The 18,795-nt window shown below is 38.3% G+C and overlaps 1 protein-coding gene across 1 annotated transcript in view; it reads right to left on the reverse strand.

Moving 5' to 3' along the window:
• Window positions 1-3,160: 3,160 nt before the first annotated feature.
• LOC134798438 (tafazzin) overlaps window positions 3,161-18,795 on the reverse strand; it is a 28,970-nt gene continuing 13,335 nt past the window's right edge. Inside the window, exons 3-7 of the mRNA XM_063770877.1 lie at window positions 17,981-18,135; window positions 16,384-16,467; window positions 9,026-9,225; window positions 4,626-4,769; window positions 3,161-3,948 (exon numbers count right to left, since the gene is read on the reverse strand). Of these exons, the coding sequence (XP_063626947.1) occupies window positions 3,837-3,948; window positions 4,626-4,769; window positions 9,026-9,225; window positions 16,384-16,467; window positions 17,981-18,135 (695 nt within the window). The 3' untranslated portion in view covers window positions 3,161-3,836. The remainder of the gene's footprint in view (window positions 3,949-4,625; window positions 4,770-9,025; window positions 9,226-16,383; window positions 16,468-17,980; window positions 18,136-18,795) is intronic.

Consider the following 18,795-nt stretch of genomic DNA (forward strand, 5'->3'; position numbering starts at 1 on the left):
GCGGCCGATAGAACAGTCGACTCGCGAAAATGTTGAATAAAACTTCCCCTTCCCTTTCTTCTTGCTTTAGGCTCCCGAGAGCCTAAAGTCAGCTGCCGTGTTTGAAATGCCATTGACAACAGTTATACAAAGATGTTGACAACTTTAATCATATTTAAGTCGATTAAAATAGACATTATAGCAAAATTTTCAACATTTTCGCAGTAACTGCACATGATGTACCTATGTGTATTATCTACACTATGTGGGTAAACTTTTGTAGAAAATAGTTTAAAAACGTTTTACAAAATATGTTGTTACGCTTGAAATGGGCCGCCGTTTTACTCTATTACTGTTGCCTAGACATTAAGGAACGAAGAGTATTTTTATAAACTCTATTAGGGCCCTGATTTTGTTTTGTATGATATTTTAATAAAATTATGATCGATAATAATAGAAGTGACTAAGAGAGCTATATCAAAATATTTAATTTATTAAATTCAAATACTTAAAAGGATAAGATGAATATAAATATGAACAATGAAGTTGTAAACTGACGAGCAAAGGACGAGAGTGAATATGAAATTATTTAATACCTACAACTTTGCCCACCTCTACAGCGATCGAATTAGTAGTCTAAGCCATGCACCGATTTTAAAATGACAAGGTGTTAAAATGCCATTATAAACGCCATATTTTTATAGTAATTTGACGTTTAAGGTGATTGCAGAGTTGGCTTCATCAAACTAGTATATCATACAAAACACCCTACGGGACACAAATGATTGCAATCAGTAACTTCGTTGGTGTAGACTAGAGAACGGCAGCCGCATACGGCTACGACACGTCACACGGATAACACCGATCACGACACAACACGCCACATGCACACACACCGGCGTCGGCGCTGATGCCGGGAAACTTGCAACTTTGCCCACTATTACCGATAACCCAAAGGGGTAACATTGCTTAATTTCATTTCATTGGTAATCAAATCCATTTCCATTTATTTAGTAGTCGCCTAGAATTATCAGATATTATTGCACTATATAAACATTCTAAAATTATGCAAAAGGCTACATGATTTATATAAATAAAAAAATATCAACTTTATTTAGCAATTTTCATGATTGTACTTTATTATGTACCTACTCATTAGTCATATTTGATCAATACCCTTGATATTTATTCCCAGGTTTCTATAATTACCTATTTAGAGCAAAGTAACAAGATTCCACGACGAGTGTCCTACACATCACGGGTAAGCAAAACAAGTTACTTACTAATAACAAAAATAGCCTTAAGGAGAATTCGTGCAACAGTCATACAGTCAGCAACATAAATGATGAGCGGAACAAGTGCCTAAAATAATCTACACACGACTCTATTGCCTTAATAATAAAGTCTCTTTCAAATTTGTAAAAACCTTAGTGGAGGTGAACTTTTAGATATGTCAAAATATTGAACAAAGTCGAGACACTCATATTTGGTAACATTGCCCGCACCTATACTTCGTATTTAACTATACTTTTGCTGCTGACTGTACTCTAAGCACGTGGTAACAGCACCGACGCCTTCGCACGGCCTGTGCCGAGCGATTTCCTACCTAATAATACTTAACATAACGCCTACTATTGCATCGTTTCCGGTTGCACGGTCGTTTAATGATATGTACACTATAATGGCATTACACGAAACAAGTTAAGCCACCAATGGCTTAATGTTACTGAATTAGGGCGTCCACTAGCTGGCGCGGAGGGCGCGCGTGCGCGGGTGTCATTGCACGAAAAATAGCATCAACCCGCTCAGTGCAACCGCGCCAGCTAGCGGACGCTGTAAGGTTTAATTATGGTCACTAAATTGGCATGGTACTTCCTAAACGCCAGTATTATAGTAAAAAATACAACTTTGCCCATACGAGTCTAACTTTGCCCACCCATAAACGTATTTTTTTCAACGAATATTTCTACTTTAAATCCATTGCAAAATAAATTCTTGAATTGCCAATCATAGTAGGACAATAGTAGGTAATATCAATTACCATGTTTAGGTAATACACAATACATATCATTAGACACCGCATACAATTTATAACAATGTAAAGTTTCGTACAAAATTCTCTTAGTCGCGCGATGCCGTACAAAATTGATATGGTTAAATATTACTACTGTTTAGTTTTTTATAGGATTCCTTACAGTACCTTGACAGTATATCACTATTACTTTACTAAAAATACTTACGATATTTTTAAGTATTTGTGACATTAATTTTGCCTGTTTTGATTACCTTTGATAGCTTTATTCCTGTCAAATTCGAGGCACTTTTTCTTACACTTTTCTGTCAAAATAATAATACTGTCAAAGTCCGTTTTATCGAAGGCATCGCGCTGTTATGGTCGTTTGTCGCTCGTTTTGTCGAAAAAATCATACTATTGTATTGTTGTGTATTGCAGCGATTCTATATACTATATTATCATTAATAACATCGTAGTTTCCATATCCTTGGTTCATTGCATATTTTGGTTCGAAATAATTCGCATAAGGGTACACGGAAAGAACATGTCTATAGTCTGTATCTTTAGGTATTTAAATAAAAGTAAACAAAATCTACCCTCAAATGACTCCTTAAGCCAGTTGAGGGTAGATGAAAACATTACACGATCAAATAATGTAGGTTAAAGTCAGGTCGTTCAGCGACAGATCCAGGCGGTTTTGTATTTGGTTGGTTAACCAATAACTACCCGAAAATTGACAAATTCTTTGTTTACTTTTATTTAAATACCTAAAGATACAGAGTTAGTCACTTTAGTAACATTTTGAATATTTTTGAGTAATCGCGTTTTTAAAGTTCGAAACATTGTCAAAATGTATGTTAATTCCGTGACTAGGCTACTTTAAAGTAAAAAAAGTTGTGTTAAATATATTATACGGTGGTAACAAAACATATAAGTAATAGTTCATGAAATGCTCTACATTTAGAAATGAAAATCTCCATTGAATAATTTTACTGTTTAGACTCACTTGTTTTTAGTCACTCGCGCGACATGTTTCGGAGAGCCTAAGAGGTCTCCTTTCTCAAGCACTGACAGTGCGAGCAGCGTTCACGACGGCCGTGTGTCGCGTACTGCGTACAAGTCATCTAAACCGTAAAATTATTCAATGAAAATCTCATTTTCCGAAAAATGTGACTAGACAGGTTTTTTCCGTGTACCCTTCTTATTAAATCATGCTCCATTTTGTTATCATTTCCAACCTTTCGAGCGACAAATGTCCACAGGCATTTCCGAGTCCGTGGAGATTTTCTTTCAACATTATCACTTTAACGACTCATTTACTTGATACAAGTTCCTTTGAGGCAATAAAACGTTTGACAATCCCAATCAGCAACACACATAATACCATCAATGGACTTTATTACTTTGCAATCAAGGTCAAAGCTTCATGTGCGTAGACGTGCAACGCTAAAATGTTAGAGCCGTGCACGCACACATCACGCAAGCGGTGTGCCATCTCCAATAAAGATCTGTATATCACAACGCACGTCTACACACACGCGTCTAGTGTGCACAGGCCTTTCGGTTTTCTGTCAGTTAATTCTTTAAGATCGAGGCGAGAAACTCATACCATCTAAATGGCCATGGTGGAGCTTGTCTTTACAATAGGTTTAAAAGCTGCCTTATAGGAAATATATTTCCCACCTGATTTTGAACTTTATTTCAAAGTGATAGGGTTTAATTTTGCATAATTCCTCACACCCTTATGCCTTATAAAGGGATAAGGCGAGAAACTCGCATGAAACCTTTCTCGCAGGACCCGATAGCCACAGAATCCATACACGGTACACTTAAGGTAAAGGAACTAGATGTCCTTGTCTTTTTCTCTTTCTGCCTCCTTCTCTTTCCCGTTGGAGTGGTTGTGTGCGTAGTCGGCGTCGCCGTGCGTGTCTGTCGGCTGCGTTAGGACGTCCGTTCTGTGAATGTGAAGGTAGTAATAAGTTAAGTTTTATAACAATTATAACCACTCTCTCTATCACGAACTCGCGAATCCGTAATTATTTAACTAAACTAGTGGTTTTTGAACTGTGTGACCTCGTGAACCACCATAGCTCCACTGTTTAAAAAAAAATCAACCGTATGAAAACATTTTGCCAAGTTGAAACAGAAAACCTACGTTTCGCTCGGTAAATAAACAAATAAATATGTTAAAAACATTGAAAACGGGAGCGCTAGGACTTATAAGGTTTTTTGTTCCCGTTTGCCCATTTTAAACAACTGGCGCCAGAATAAGAATTATTTGGTCCCATTCTTCGTGGCCTTACTTTATAGGTATATTTATAGGTTTTTCTAGACCTAGCAAAGGCCTTTGACACAGTGTTCATACCATCTTTTTTAAATATAATGAAGTATAGCATCTTGGAATTTAGGTAACCTCACTACAGTTAAATATTTAATAGTTACCTCAGCGGACGAACATATACTGTTAAGATGGGAAATTATGTAAGTAACGAACAGCCTTTGACTTTCGGTGTGCCACAAGGAAGTGTCCTAGTTCCAACGCTTTTTCTCACATTCATTGGCGGACTATATCAGACCATTATAACTACAACCACTAATATATCGACATGTACGTTGAATTATTATAACGAACCTGCCAGCCAGCAGCGCCGGTGCGACGCCGAGCACCCGTTTAAGCGTTTCGTGCGTTTTCATCCGCAGTCGAATCAGCTCATTTTGGACGCGTTCTGTGATTGCTCGCCGTGTCTCTTCTTCGCTCGCGTTTGATTCTTTTAACCTGGAAAAACATAAAAATATTGAATTTTGAATTGACCTCTTTGTGTAGCGATAAAGCCTCTAAAATGCAAAAAAAAAACCTTAAACATGCGATATGTGTATAGGTAATAGATTACATTCATTATAATAAAGCTGGTTCTAATTGTACTTAAGTATTTTTATGTTATGTAATTCTTTGCAATATTTTAAGAAAAACCCCAATAGTTTGGCCGGAATAATCAAAGCCTGCCTCATTAGTAAGCAGTTCGTTTATTACCTAGAACTTCTTATTTCGCGGTTTCGTAGTCCTTGTAATAACTTACTCTAAAGAATTGACTTTAGTTACATTACTGATCAAGTTAATATCAAATATCAACATTTATTCAGCAAATAGGCCACAAGGGCACTTTTACACGTCAACATTGAATTTACATACAAGCAAAAAAAAGATAATTTAGAAAATAAAAAAACCCGACTGCAAAAAAGCTATCTTTAGAAAAAAATAAAAAAAAAAACTGAAAAGAAAAAAACAAGTTCAGTAGTCGAGAACATTGAATCAGTTTCATGATTAACATTTCGTATGTCAATTTGGACCTTAGAGTTTAAAAATAATGTCCAAATCGCTTGTGACGGATCCGGAACGAGGCATACGAATCGTTATGACACAGATAAAACAAACTATACATTCTTATACGAAACAGCAACTTCAACAGTCGGGACCCATTATTGTCGTCAACATTAGTGCCGCAGCCTAGACTTTTAATGGGTCCCGACTGTTGAAGTTGCTGTTTCGTATAAGAATGTATAGTTTGTTTTATCTGTGTCATAACGATTCGTATGCCTCGTTCCGGATCCGTCACAAGCGATTTGGACATTATTTTTAAACTCTAAGGTCCAAATTGACATACGAAATGTTAATCACGAAACTGATTCAATGTTCTCGACTACTGAACTTGTTTTTTTCTTTTCAGTTTTTTTTTTATTTTTTTCTAAAGATAGCTTTTTTGCAGTCGGGTTTTTTTATTTTCTAAATTATCTTTTTTTTATTTAACACTTTTTAGTTAGTATTATAAGACGGCAAATTTCGCAATCTTGTCATTTCATTGAGGGAGTTAATATCGTGAGGATTATTAAGTAGCTTGCGGTGGTCTAAACTACTGATAATTAATCCATTTAGAGACCTAATGCGGCTCAAAGCTACATATGCTTGACCTTTTGCAAAAATGCGAGAACTTAAATCAACCACAGCTCGGTCTAAAGTCGTTCCTTGTAGCTTATGTACAGTAACACCCCAGCACAATATCAATGGCAACATTTTTCTCTCTATTTTACCCTGTCCACGAAGTGCATCGAATTCTGTCGTCGATGGTTCGATTCTTACGCCTACTCCAGGGACATTGTTTTTAATCGCTTTGTCGTCGGACGATACAGTAAGGTAGGTATACGCGCACGAGCGAGCGCGAAAATTTTTCGATATAAAAATCGCATTTTGATAGACAGTTGTAAATTTTTACTTTTAGTGTGGCAATCAGTCACATCATTTTATCACGAAAATTGACAGTGCCGCAGCAGCAACGTTGCATCAGAGTACCTAATGCTGATGCAGTCGCCACCCGAATGTCACCTTTATCATACCTTAGAAAGTTATCGAAAACGCGAGCGAAGCGAGCGCGTTAATTTTTCGATATAAAAAAACGCAATTTGATAGACAGTTGTACATTTTTACTTTTAGTGTGGAAATCAGTCACATCAGTTTATCACGAAAATTGACAGTGCCGCAGCAGTAATGTTGCAACAGAGTACCTAATGCTACTGCAGTCGCCTCCCGAATGCCGCCCCGGGCCATGGCCCCCTTGGCCCTATAGTAAATACGCCCCTGTTTATGCCACATCGTATTAAATTCAGCGCCATCTGTTAGTTTACCAGGGTACTCTATAGTGTTAGCACATATTTGAAAAAAGTTTGCCCCTCCTTCCTAAGTAGCGCCATACGATTCAGGAGCAAACTTAAGTCAATCGAGTGTTGTGGCTACCCCCCCTTAATAGTAGGTACATTTTTAGGGTTTCGTACTTTAAAAGGAAAAAAACGGAACCCATATAAGATCACTTTGTTGTCCGTCCGGCCGTCTGTCTGTCTCAATATAAAGGGTCTTGACATGACAGAGGGCGGCAAAATCGACAAGGCTTGTTATTTAAATTTTACAAATAAATAGGGGAGCGACAAAATTCTGGTCGACCCTATCTGAACAGCTAATAAAATATTTTTTTGACCCAAATTTGTCGCCCCCTAAAATCTGCCGCCATAGGCTTCAGCCTACTCAGCCTAGTGGTAAATCCGGCACTGCGCCGTACTAATACTTCTTGAACGAAAATGTTGCTTAATTTAGGTAGGTACTTGTTGGTAGATATTTTTAGCAATTGGTGGGGTTTGAAGCGTTCGTTTGTTTATTAATTTAAATGTCAATTAAAATATAATAAAAAATATAGCTAAGTTTGATTATAAAAGGCGCCCAGAAAAAGCCGCAAGCCGGGCGAAGCCGCCCCCCTGCGGCCTGCCGCCCCGGGCCATGGCCCCCTTGGCCCTATGGTAAATACGCCCCTGTTTATGCCACATCGTATTAAATTCAGCGCCATCTGTTAGTTTACCAGGGTACTCTATAGTGTTAGCACATATTTGAAAAAAGTTTGCCCCTCCTTCCTAAGTAGCGCCATACGATTCAGGAGCAAACTTAAGTCAATCGAGTGTTGTGGCTACCCCCCCTTTTAGGGGTTGAAATTTTATAGCCTATAAACCTGGCCGGGGATTTTCTCGACAGATTAGTAAAGTTTTCATCAAAATCCGTTCAGCCGTTTTCACTTGATGCGCGTTCAAATAAACAGACAAACAGATAAACAGACAAAAATTCTAAAAAGTGTTGGAACGTGTTCTGTTATCAATTCTAAGTATTCCCAGCCAACTTTTTTTCAAATATCTTCCATGTACAGACTTTCGACCCTCTTCAGCTTTATTATATGTATAGAAGATTTATTCCAAATGAAGTAATATCTCACCGTAAGCTGTAGCCTGTAAGTGACGCTTTAGGTCGTTAAAACTATCTTTCGAAGCAGAAGCACTCTGGGTTTGTCAATAGTATTTTATACAATCGTGATCTAATGACAGCTTTTTCAACCGAGTACCGCGTTTAGGTCACGAAGCTTATTTATTTTGTCTTAGGTACCTATTCTAATCAAATTTAATGATAAGGGAAACGTAAAAAATATAATTTAAATAGGTAATACATAACGATATGACACCACTTGACATATAGTATGTCAACTTTTTATACTTACATACATACTTAAATAAATACGTACGTACATATAGGCTTCATTATCATATTTTTATTTATATTATAGGATAGTCATTAGTCACATAGTCACATTGGCCTCCTTTGCGTCGCGCAGTGCAGTATTAATACTGAACAGAATTACTATAACTTTATAACGTTATAGATTTTAAATGGTCACTCTAAATGAAAAACTGTAAAAGAAACCTATAACTAATTTTTAAATACCTATTCAGTGATACCCCACTCGACATATTTCGTTAACTTTTTTTTTTTTTTTTTTCAATTTTGGCGTCTGGTTGTCGCCATATTGAATTTTGATTACTGTCATGTCTTTAGTGACACACGCAAAAGTAAGACGGTTCGATTGACGTAAGAATTATCAAAATCGGTTCACGCGTTTGGTCTCTGGAGTGCCACATAGGAACAAACATACATACATACATACATATATAGGCTGATAAACACATTACCCTCCTTTGCGTCGCGCAGTCGGGTAAAAATAATAACAAGTCATTAACAATTTTATAAAATACAACTAACAATTCAAACTAACGTATTACAATTACTTAGAGATGTATATGGTCTCTTAATGTCGAATTACATAAAAAATACAGATACAAAACACAAAAAAAAATCTATAATATTTAGAGGTGTAAATGTCTCTAGGTGTCAGAACTATAAAATTATATAGTTTATCAAATTATCCTTAGAGATGTATAGGGTCTCCAAGAGTCAATATCCTGTATAATTAACACATTCATTAAGAGAAAAGAAACATACGAGAGCAGAATGAGGCGTCTCACTATAATTAATTAATAAAAATAAAGTTACTAAGTATAATAGCTCGTGTAAGCTTAAACAGACCAGTCTCCACAAATAAGCTGTCGATTGTCAAAACAACAAAAAATATTGAACTTTCCGCCATCACACGCACCACACCCTTACCTTACCTGGCCAGTAAGTTAGCGAGCGGCACCGGCTGGCCCACGGCGAGCCACACGCGGTTGCCGGCCCGCAGGCGGTAGGGCTCGGTGTTGGGCAGCACGGCGTCCACGCCCTCGTGCCAGATCGGCAACACGAGCGGCGCGCGCCCCGCCTCCGCGCACTCCGCTATCATTCGGCCCACGCCCCATTTGAATCTGATGTGCTCCTGGAAATAAAAGTAGTAAATAATAATAGTTTTTTTTAATAAAAAGTTTTTTTTTTCTTCGTATAAACCTTCCTAACCTAACCCTCATAATTATCACACTCCTTCTATCTTAAACTTTTGACACCTTACCTCAATCGATATCACTATACCTTATAAAACAAAGTCCCCCGCCGCGTCTGTTTGTGTTTGTTCGCGATAAACTCAAAAACTACTGAACGGATTTTCATGCGGTTTTCACCTATCAATAGAGTGATTCTTGAGGAAAGTTTAGGTGTATAATTTGTTAACACATGCGAAGCCGGGGCTGGTCACTAGTTATCGATAAGGTTGGGACTTTCTTTAAAAGACGGGTGTATTCCCATTTGTCTCCGCCCCACGTGACTGTGACACCATACCTGAGACGGGGACAGAAAGGAAAAACAAATATTGGCGCTAAATATCTGTTTATTCTGATTTTTGGTAAGTTTAATGTAACAAATGTTCGTAGAGTTAGACCAAGAAAAATGTGCAACGATTTTGATAGCACACGCAGTGCAAGCGTTATTTTAAACGTCTAACTTCTTTGAAATTATGACGTATTAAATAACACTTGCACGGCGTATGCTATCAAAATCGCTCCAGACTTCTTGGTCTAACCCTAAAATACTGCGGGTTGTAAAGTCAGCGATATTAATTTCGTACCTACACTCATTCTCCAAAATTCCTAAATTGTGTTAACATGTCGGTTCCGGTGCGGGGTTCTCAGACGCTCCCACGATTATTGAATGAATCGATGCTTCCGTCATTCAACTCGATAATACTGGATTTGAACTTGGCAGTTGAATTGTTGCAACGGTCCCAAAGTTTTGAATGGTTACGTTGGATAGGTTAAAAAAAAAGCGCCTAGCGGTAAGAGCGTGCGACTTTCAATCCGTAGGTCGCGGGTTCAAACCCCGGCTCGTACCAATGAGTTTTTCGGAACTTATGTACGAAATATCATTTGATATTTACCAGTTGCTTTTCGGTGAAGGAAAACATCGTGAGGAAACCGAACTAATCCCAATAAGGCCTAGTTTCCCCTCTGGGTTGGAAGGTCAGATGGCAGTAGTTTTCGTAAAAATTAGTGCCTACGTCAATTCTTGGGATTAGTTGTCAAGCGGACCCCAGGCTCCCATGAGCTGTGGCAAAAATGCCGGGATAACGCGAGGAAGAAGAGGTTTAAAAAAATAATAAAAATCTATTGCGAAACAATAGTTTAAAACTTTTTATTAGTTACTTTAGGATGCGTTGCGAGGGATGTATTTTTAAGAACCAATAGAATCCCTGCAAGCTGAGCGAAGAAAACAAATGAAGCGAATCTATTGGCTCTTAACAAACACATCCCTCGCAATGCATCTTCGCTAGGGATGTACCGACTAGTCGCCGACTAGTCGGGAAAGCCGACTATCCGGCCACATTTGTAGTCGGCGATTAGTCGGCGACTAGTCGGCAAAAATGGCCGATTAGTCGGCACTTTATTAGTAAAAGAAAAACAGAAAAAAAAAAGAAATCATCAGTCAATACTTACCATATGTTTTATGTTTAATTTACTAAAATACCTATTCAGGGTGCATACGAAAACTATTGTTCATATAATTGACCGTTTGATGGTTATCATATGTTGGTGGGATGGTGTTTTCCACTACAGGGGGCCGATTTTTGAATTTCGACCGCTAGATTTCGTGTATTTCATTCAATAATATCTCCACTACTAGGCATTTAAATTCTACGAATAGAATTGAAAACGAGTGGTCAATACCACTCGATTCCAAATTTCTATCGCTCGTATTTCAAAAATTAGCATTTCGCCGTTTTCCACCGATTTTCGAGTGACGAAGTCGAGCAATCGAAATTCAAAAATCGCTCCCCAGTTCGATCTCAACTGATTCTCGTGTAATTTCATGTGCAAGTTCGATAGTAATTTTTTTTATAATTATTATTCAGTTTTTTTTTTAATGGTGGATACACGAGGAACTAATAAAGTTATTGCTAAATTTAGAGACTTAGTCAGGGCACGTTGCTCGTAAAGATGCTGACCACAGGGGATGGTTCTTAACTGGCGACTACTTACTAGAAATAGAGCCTTGGAAATATACAAGCTGGCCTGCTCAGGATCGCAAAATAAAAGAACTAAAGACAGAAATTGAACGAGGATTCTTGTGATAGGTCTTTGAACCTGTAGAGAACACCTTTTAGCCAAGCTAAATTATGACGAATAGCGCAACCAAAGGAGAAAAACTATTGTTTTTCACCTGAACTTATACGAAACTAATGATCTGGCCGACTAGCCGACTAGTCGGCTGACTAATCGGCCATTCGAGCGCCGATTAGTCGGCTAGTCGGCCAAATCAATAGTCGGTACATCACTAATCTTCGCACATCTCTGGTCGAAACGCACCCTTAAAGTATTCGCTACGCGTAGACATATGTAACTCCATATAAGATGAATTGGAAAAAACGTGCCTCAGAAATCAAGAAAAAGTCATTGTCGAATAGACCTTTGGATATAGGCCTCGGCTAGATGGCGTTGACGACACTGTTTCATATTTAACAATTTTAAAACATAGGTATCAGTGAAAGAACATGGGTCGAAACGAAATATATAAATTTTTTGATAGTTGTATATATCGCAGTCAAAAGTGTGAACTAGACATGTGCGCCGCGCCGCCGCGCCGCCGCCGCCGACGATTTTTCCACGCCGCCGCTGCCGATAAATTTGACCGGCGTATAATCGGCGTGGAAAATTTTGATACCTATCGTGTCTTATTGCATGTTGCGTAGTGAATAGATAGTGTCAGAGGTATAATTTAAAAAACCTTTTCGCTTATTATTTGGCATCGAAACAAATTAGCATCATTTTTGTGGTTGCCGTGTTAGCTGTGATAACGATTTAGCGTTAATTGAAATAAGATCTACTTTCTGGATAACAGGTTATTATTTGATATTTTATCGCCAAGCTTTTTTATAGTACGCATTTTGTTTGTATGTAACATTACTTACTATTAATGTAAAACAATAGACTACATCAAAATACGATTACAAATATACGATTGACACTCAAGAGACTAATATTCTCTTGATTTTGAACTGTCATAGGGAGTTCTCTTTTATCGACTTCCGATACACATATATCGATACAATGTAGAATTAAAAATATTTAAAAGTTATAATAGTTAATGGATATTTGACTGTAAATGCCGTAACACACTATCGCACCGCACCGCGACCTTGGTGCGTCGCACCCATAAGTGAGAGCGAGAAAGAGATATCTGTTTCTCGCTCTCACTTATAACTTATAATTTATTGGTATGTTACCAATATAAAAGAAATATGTACTTAGTTTAAGCAGATAACATGTAAAAAAGATGACTACTTAATTCTCTTAAAAAGAAACTAATGGACTAAGACTGAACTTGAAATTGAAAAAAAAAGAACACAGAACTGAAGTAGTAATTAAATGTGAAACTATTAACTATTAAGTTTTTATTATTTTTAATGCACATATCTATGTCGCATTTTCAATTATAAAAGTTATCTGGGATAGATCGCTCTTTAGCGATTAAACCGCTTTTACTATTAATCTGTTTGATATGTTGTATTCTACATTGTATCGATAAAGGTATATCGAAAGTCGATAAATGAGAAGTCCCTAATGACAATTCAAACTGCCACGAGAATTCCGGGCTCTGAATTGCTAAATTTGTTAATATTTAAACATACCGTTAGGTTGGTAATGGTTGCCAAGTGACATGACTGGTTATCACTTTCGGCAATAATTTATAAAACACCCATAATGTGTTTTGGATGGCCTAGTAAATACTCAGAAGGCTTTAAAATAGAGTTTCTACAGCCACGTTCTCATGTAGTATCAAAAATTATACCACGCCGATTTCACGCCGATCACGCCGCCGCCGCCGGTCAAAAAATCATCGGACGCCGCCGCCGATGATTTTGCCATCGGCGCACATGTCTAGTGTGAACTGGTCAAAAGAACTTTTAACCGACAAAAACAGGCAAAACTGCTTTTGACTGAGCATGTTGGTCAAAAGTAGTTTTACCTGAAAATCATTGGTTAATAGTTATTGTGACTGTTACTATCAGTCAAAAGTACTCGCAGAAATAGGTAGGTTAGGGTTTTTTTTTTTGCTACGCCCTAAAAACGAAACTGCTGCCAGAAATAGGTATGATTTTCAGGTAAAACTACTTTTGACCAACATGCTCAGTCAAAAGCAGTTTTGCCTGTTTTTGTCGGTTAAAAGTTCTTTTGACCAGTTCACACTTTTGACTGCAACATATACATTTTCATTTTCAGTTTTAATCGTGTGTCGATAGATGGCAGTAAATTTACTGTGACTACAAAATTTACTATAACAGGACCCCTCTAATACTATCTATTCTCTTTGGCTATAGTAATCGTAATAAAGCGTTAGATACGCAGTAATCTCATTAAACACTCGCCCGTGAATTATGTCTGATTCTGGATATCACTATAATAGGGTGCTAATTGCGATAATATATCGTTTTATGGCTCTGAATGGCAGCAATGCGCAACCGTCTGCGTACTAATAGCACTCTGCACTGACCAGAGATGGGCCTTATGTTCTTCCCAATAAGGTTCATAGTAAGTTAACAGTGTTGATTGGTACGCGCATACAAAAGGAAATAAACAAAGGATTGTATCGTGAACTGCTGACGCCGGCACACGTGGTTAATGCTAAAAGGCGATTTGGAAAACACCGTCGGCGTCGGGTTGAAAGTTGGCGCAAACACTGATTAGATAATACGTACATAATTACCGCTTTTAACTCTCACTGTCTAGCTAAACCTAGTGTCCCAAACATAGTTGTCTCATAGTTATGTTATTAAAATTCACTTTACCTACGTTAAGATTCTTACCCGGAAAAAGGCAAGCCATCGGGTTTTCGCCATTTACTAACTGACCGGTAGCAGGCGGCTTAGCACAGTCGTGTTTTTATCCCTTGTCACCATGCCTGTCACGTTCTAACAAGTATGTAAGTGCGAAAGGGACGCGCATAGTGATAGTAGATAAAAATGGAACCGTGCTGAGCCCGCAGGATTTGTCGCTTCTTTGTCGCGTAAAAGAGCGACGAAGTTAAATGATTGACTGTGACGCGTGCAACCTACGTCGCTAATGACAAAGTGACAAAGAAAATAAACAAAAGACGTTTTTTATTATTCCTATTCTTAGGGCCACTAGGACCATTCACTAACACGGTGTTAACCGGTTAAACCTGGAGTTACCTTGGTTACCAGTACAATTTGACACTGGGTTAACGGTTTAACCGGTTAAACCGGTTTACTGGGCTGGTGCGAGTGGCGCTTTCAAACGTAGATGGGCCATAAGCTAGCATAATGGTTAGGTTAGTGATGTTGTTAGTACTGTACTAACTAGATAACTACGCATAAAACTGCATATGTGACTCATCTAAATCATTGAAATAGGTACTAAGAGCAATTGCAACTGTTATTTATTCAGTCTTAACTAGCCCTAGTTGACTCTTATGCCAATGCATTAAGGTGTACGTTAGTTAACGGTGAATGGTGGTACCTATAGTTTGCGGTTAAGTGCAGAATGTCGACCTTGAAATTAAGTGCGGTCTGACTTTAAGAGCAAGTGCACTAGAACTACTAGACTATACCAGTACGCCTAGCACCAGTGTGCCGCGACAGTATCACGCGCGATAGGGGCTGTCCATAAATTACGTCATCGATTTTTGACGATTTTGGACCCCCCCCCCTATAATCATCCAAAAATCATGCTTCAAATGACCCCATTTCCTCCTACTTCATGCTACCGTCATCCGATGTCCAGACCCCCCCCCCCCTAATTTGAAATGACGTAATTTATGAATAGCCCCATAGTCTATCGATCTCAGTTACTGATTACCAGAGGGCGGAATTGCTCATGGCAAAAATCAAACGTCAATAGAGTTGGAACGTTGAATTTTATCGACTTTTTCAGCTATCGATAAGTTCAGTCACCTTTTACATTTTATACGATGAAAATTTGTAACCTCAAATCCATAAGCAAACAATAATAGACTTCATATGAACATTACGGAATAACATTTAAATAAAAGACAATATAAAACGATAATTTTAAAAACTACTTAACTTAGTACTGCATTATTAAAAATACCTACGTTTCAATAATACAACGTAAGGATTCAAATCACCTGTGAACTAATTTTCATCGTATAAAATGTAAAAGGTGACTGAACTTATCGATAGCTGAAAAAGTCGATAAAATTCAACGTTCCAACTCTATTGACGTTTGATTTTTGCCATGAGCAATTCCGCCCTCTGCTGATTACCTATTGATCAGAGAGACGGGTAGTCTATATACTCTATAGATCTTCGCACGGGATAATACCACCAAATACAGAGCTCCAAATGGTTCTTGGTCGTGTTATATTGAGACGTTGCCGCCAGAATGTGTTATAAGAGAATGATGAAAACGAATAAAGTATAACAATTTAAACTCTCGCGTTTTGTACACATATTTAATTACACAAACGGGTCTACCGCGATATAACTAATTTCATTGTTTTTACCAACCTTTTGAACGCCACAGACGGCAATTGACGTCGATCGTTTTTTGACGAAAATCTACTGAAAAACACCCCACTTTTAGGTTGGCATTATTTATTCACAAAACTAAATTTTACTCTCGTGGCGTCAGTGGCACGGCAAATGGATGCGCCGTTTGGCGTTCAAAAGGTTAAATTCCGAGGTTTCAGCTGAGTTGCACCAGCTGTGGTCACGGAAAGACTTTCCGTGACCACAGCTGATATCGCGGTAGACCCGTTTGGGTAATTAAATAAACGAATAAAGTATGCCAATTGCTCTATAGTCTATAGCAAAAGCAAGGTAGGTAAACAGTGTACATAATTACATATAAATAAGCTTACAATATATTTCATTACTCAAGTTAATTCATATTTTAATAATAGTATTTCAACTAATTTCCTATATTCTTAGATCACTTTGAACTACTAATCCGTGTTAGTGTTAAGATGAAGATGCTTTATTGGAACATGTATGCATATTAACGATTTCTGAAAAATCTATGAATACTTACCTATTTTAATTATTAAATTTAAAGATGGCTGCCATTACCTTGTTGACGTTGACTCGCCCCTCAGGAAAGATATGCACCCACTCGCCTTGCGTCAGCCGCTCAATGCAGAAGTCGATCGCGGGCTGAAAAACAAATGAACACTGTGAGGAACAGACATACAAGATCAGCGGGCGCAGCATGGTTCCATTTTTATCGCCTGTCACTATGCCCGTCACTTTCGCACTTACATTCTTGTTAGAACGTGACAGGCATGGTGACAAGCGATACAAAAATGCGACCGTGCTACACACCCAGCTTTTTGTTTCATATTAACCCACATGATATCATGTCCGCACACAATTAAATAAAACGCGTGGAATATTGGGAGTTTTTGAAATATTTTCCAGTACTAACGATCTTGTACAATACTAAGTATAATAGTACTATAAATGCTAAAGAAATAATATGTCTGTCTCATCATCATCATCATTCTACGCAGACGAAGTCGCAGGCAGAAGCTAGTTCATGTTCTAAAACGTCTGGAAGTTCAGAATTTTTCAAAACATTTTGAAGATCTAACAATCTCGTTAATTTTCACTGTGACAAGCTATGAAGTGATACATTAATTCAATTCCTTACAAAGGACATACAAATAACAACTACACAGACAAAGCCATCTGTTAAGACTTTAGACAGAAAAATATATTTCCAATAATGATTTTGAGGTCTATTACAAAGTGATAAAGTTTAAATTTTCATTTTATGCCATTTTTAGGGTTAACGTTAGAGTAATATTTAATTAAGTAAAGTATGATTAAAGTATGATTTACTTAACTAAAAGGTTATTCAAATCTACGCAATGGATTCATGTTAATAAGGTCATTAAACTTGACCTCATCACGCGAACGTAAGCACATAATCATATAGACACGCCTCATATTTAATATACCTACCTATATATGTACATATATTATAGGTAGTTATTTTTTATAAAAACGGTTCTTACGCACGTTGTTGACATCTTTTGAGGCTAAATTGGGGCAAGTGGATCATTTGCATCTTAGTCATCTATTAGTCTAGATCTAGATTGATGTAGGTACTAAATATATATAGGAATGACTGCCCTATACTCTATACTAGTTTCTGATCGCATCTTCGTCGGCGTGGAATGATGATGATTGATAGAAACTACCCTATGTCCTTGCTCGGGGCACAAACTATCTCCATACCAAATTTTGTCCAAATCGGTTCAGCCACACTTTCGTATTAGTATGGATACTGATACATAAACGTACCAATTCCAAGGGATTATATGCGCGATATGTTACTGTTTTGCTCTAACGCTCTATACATATACAAGTATACACCTTAAATGGGATGCACGGGATGCACCTCTGGACGATATCATCGCTAAAGTGGATGGAAAGTACTAAACTATATAGAGTGATAAAAATGGTGCGCTAATGAGGAGGCCTACATATACCCTTAGGGCCACTTGGACCATCCCACTAACCCGGTGTTAAGCGGTTAAACCGTTAACCCAGTGTCAAATTGTACTGTTAACCATGGTAACTCCAGGTTTAACCGGTTAACTCCGAGTTAGTGGAAAGTGCAAGTGGCCCTTAATGTCAAAGGGTAGAAGAAAAGATACAGTACCTGATAGACCCCCGCTCCTCGTTCGACCGGCACACACTTGCCGAGCGCGAAGAAAGCGGCGTGCAGAGCGTTCGTGAAGCAGATATCGTGTGCTGCTAGCGACCATCGCATGCGGCGGCCCATGGACCCGGCCAGCGTGCCTGCGTCTAACACGCCTGTGGACAAATGTAGAGATCGATTTAGGGATCCAAAGGACTCGAGCCTTTTAGCTCTTTTTTTAGGGCTCGCCTCATTTCTTGACGCCTAAAAGTCTAAAAGCCTATTTAGCTCTTTAGCCCCCGAGCCTAGTTCTATTTAAGATCCTAGACTCTTGGGGCTAATAACCTTATTAAGGCTTGGGGCTAAAGAGCTAAATAGGCTTTTTTTAGGGGCTTAAGGTTATTAGCCCCAAGAGTCTAGGCTCTTAAATAGAACTAGGCTCGGGGGCTAAAGAGCTAAATAGGCTTTTAGCCTTTTAGGCGTCAAGAGATGAGGCGAGCCCTAAAAAAATAGAGCTCCAAAGGCTCGAGTCTTTTGGATCACTAGATCGATTAGTTAGAGTGCATGAGACCAAAGTTCAATACGTCGGATTCGTCATTACCAAACTTAAATGGAGCAGGGCGGGACATGTTTCCAGGCAGAGTGATGGCAGGTGGACCAAAATGTTAACGGAATGGTGGCCGCTTTCAGACGAAAGGAGTGCATGGCGTCCGTTGACTCGTTGGGTGGACATTCGGAAGATTGTGGGTCACTTCTGGATGAGATTGGCTCAGGACCGGGATGGGTGGCGTACTCAAAGAGAGGCCTATGCTCAGCAGTGGGCAATAAAAGGCTGA

This window comes from Cydia splendana, chromosome 16 (genome assembly GCF_910591565.1).
Source record: "Cydia splendana chromosome 16, ilCydSple1.2, whole genome shotgun sequence".
Classification (NCBI taxonomy): Eukaryota; Metazoa; Arthropoda; class Insecta; order Lepidoptera; family Tortricidae; genus Cydia; species Cydia splendana.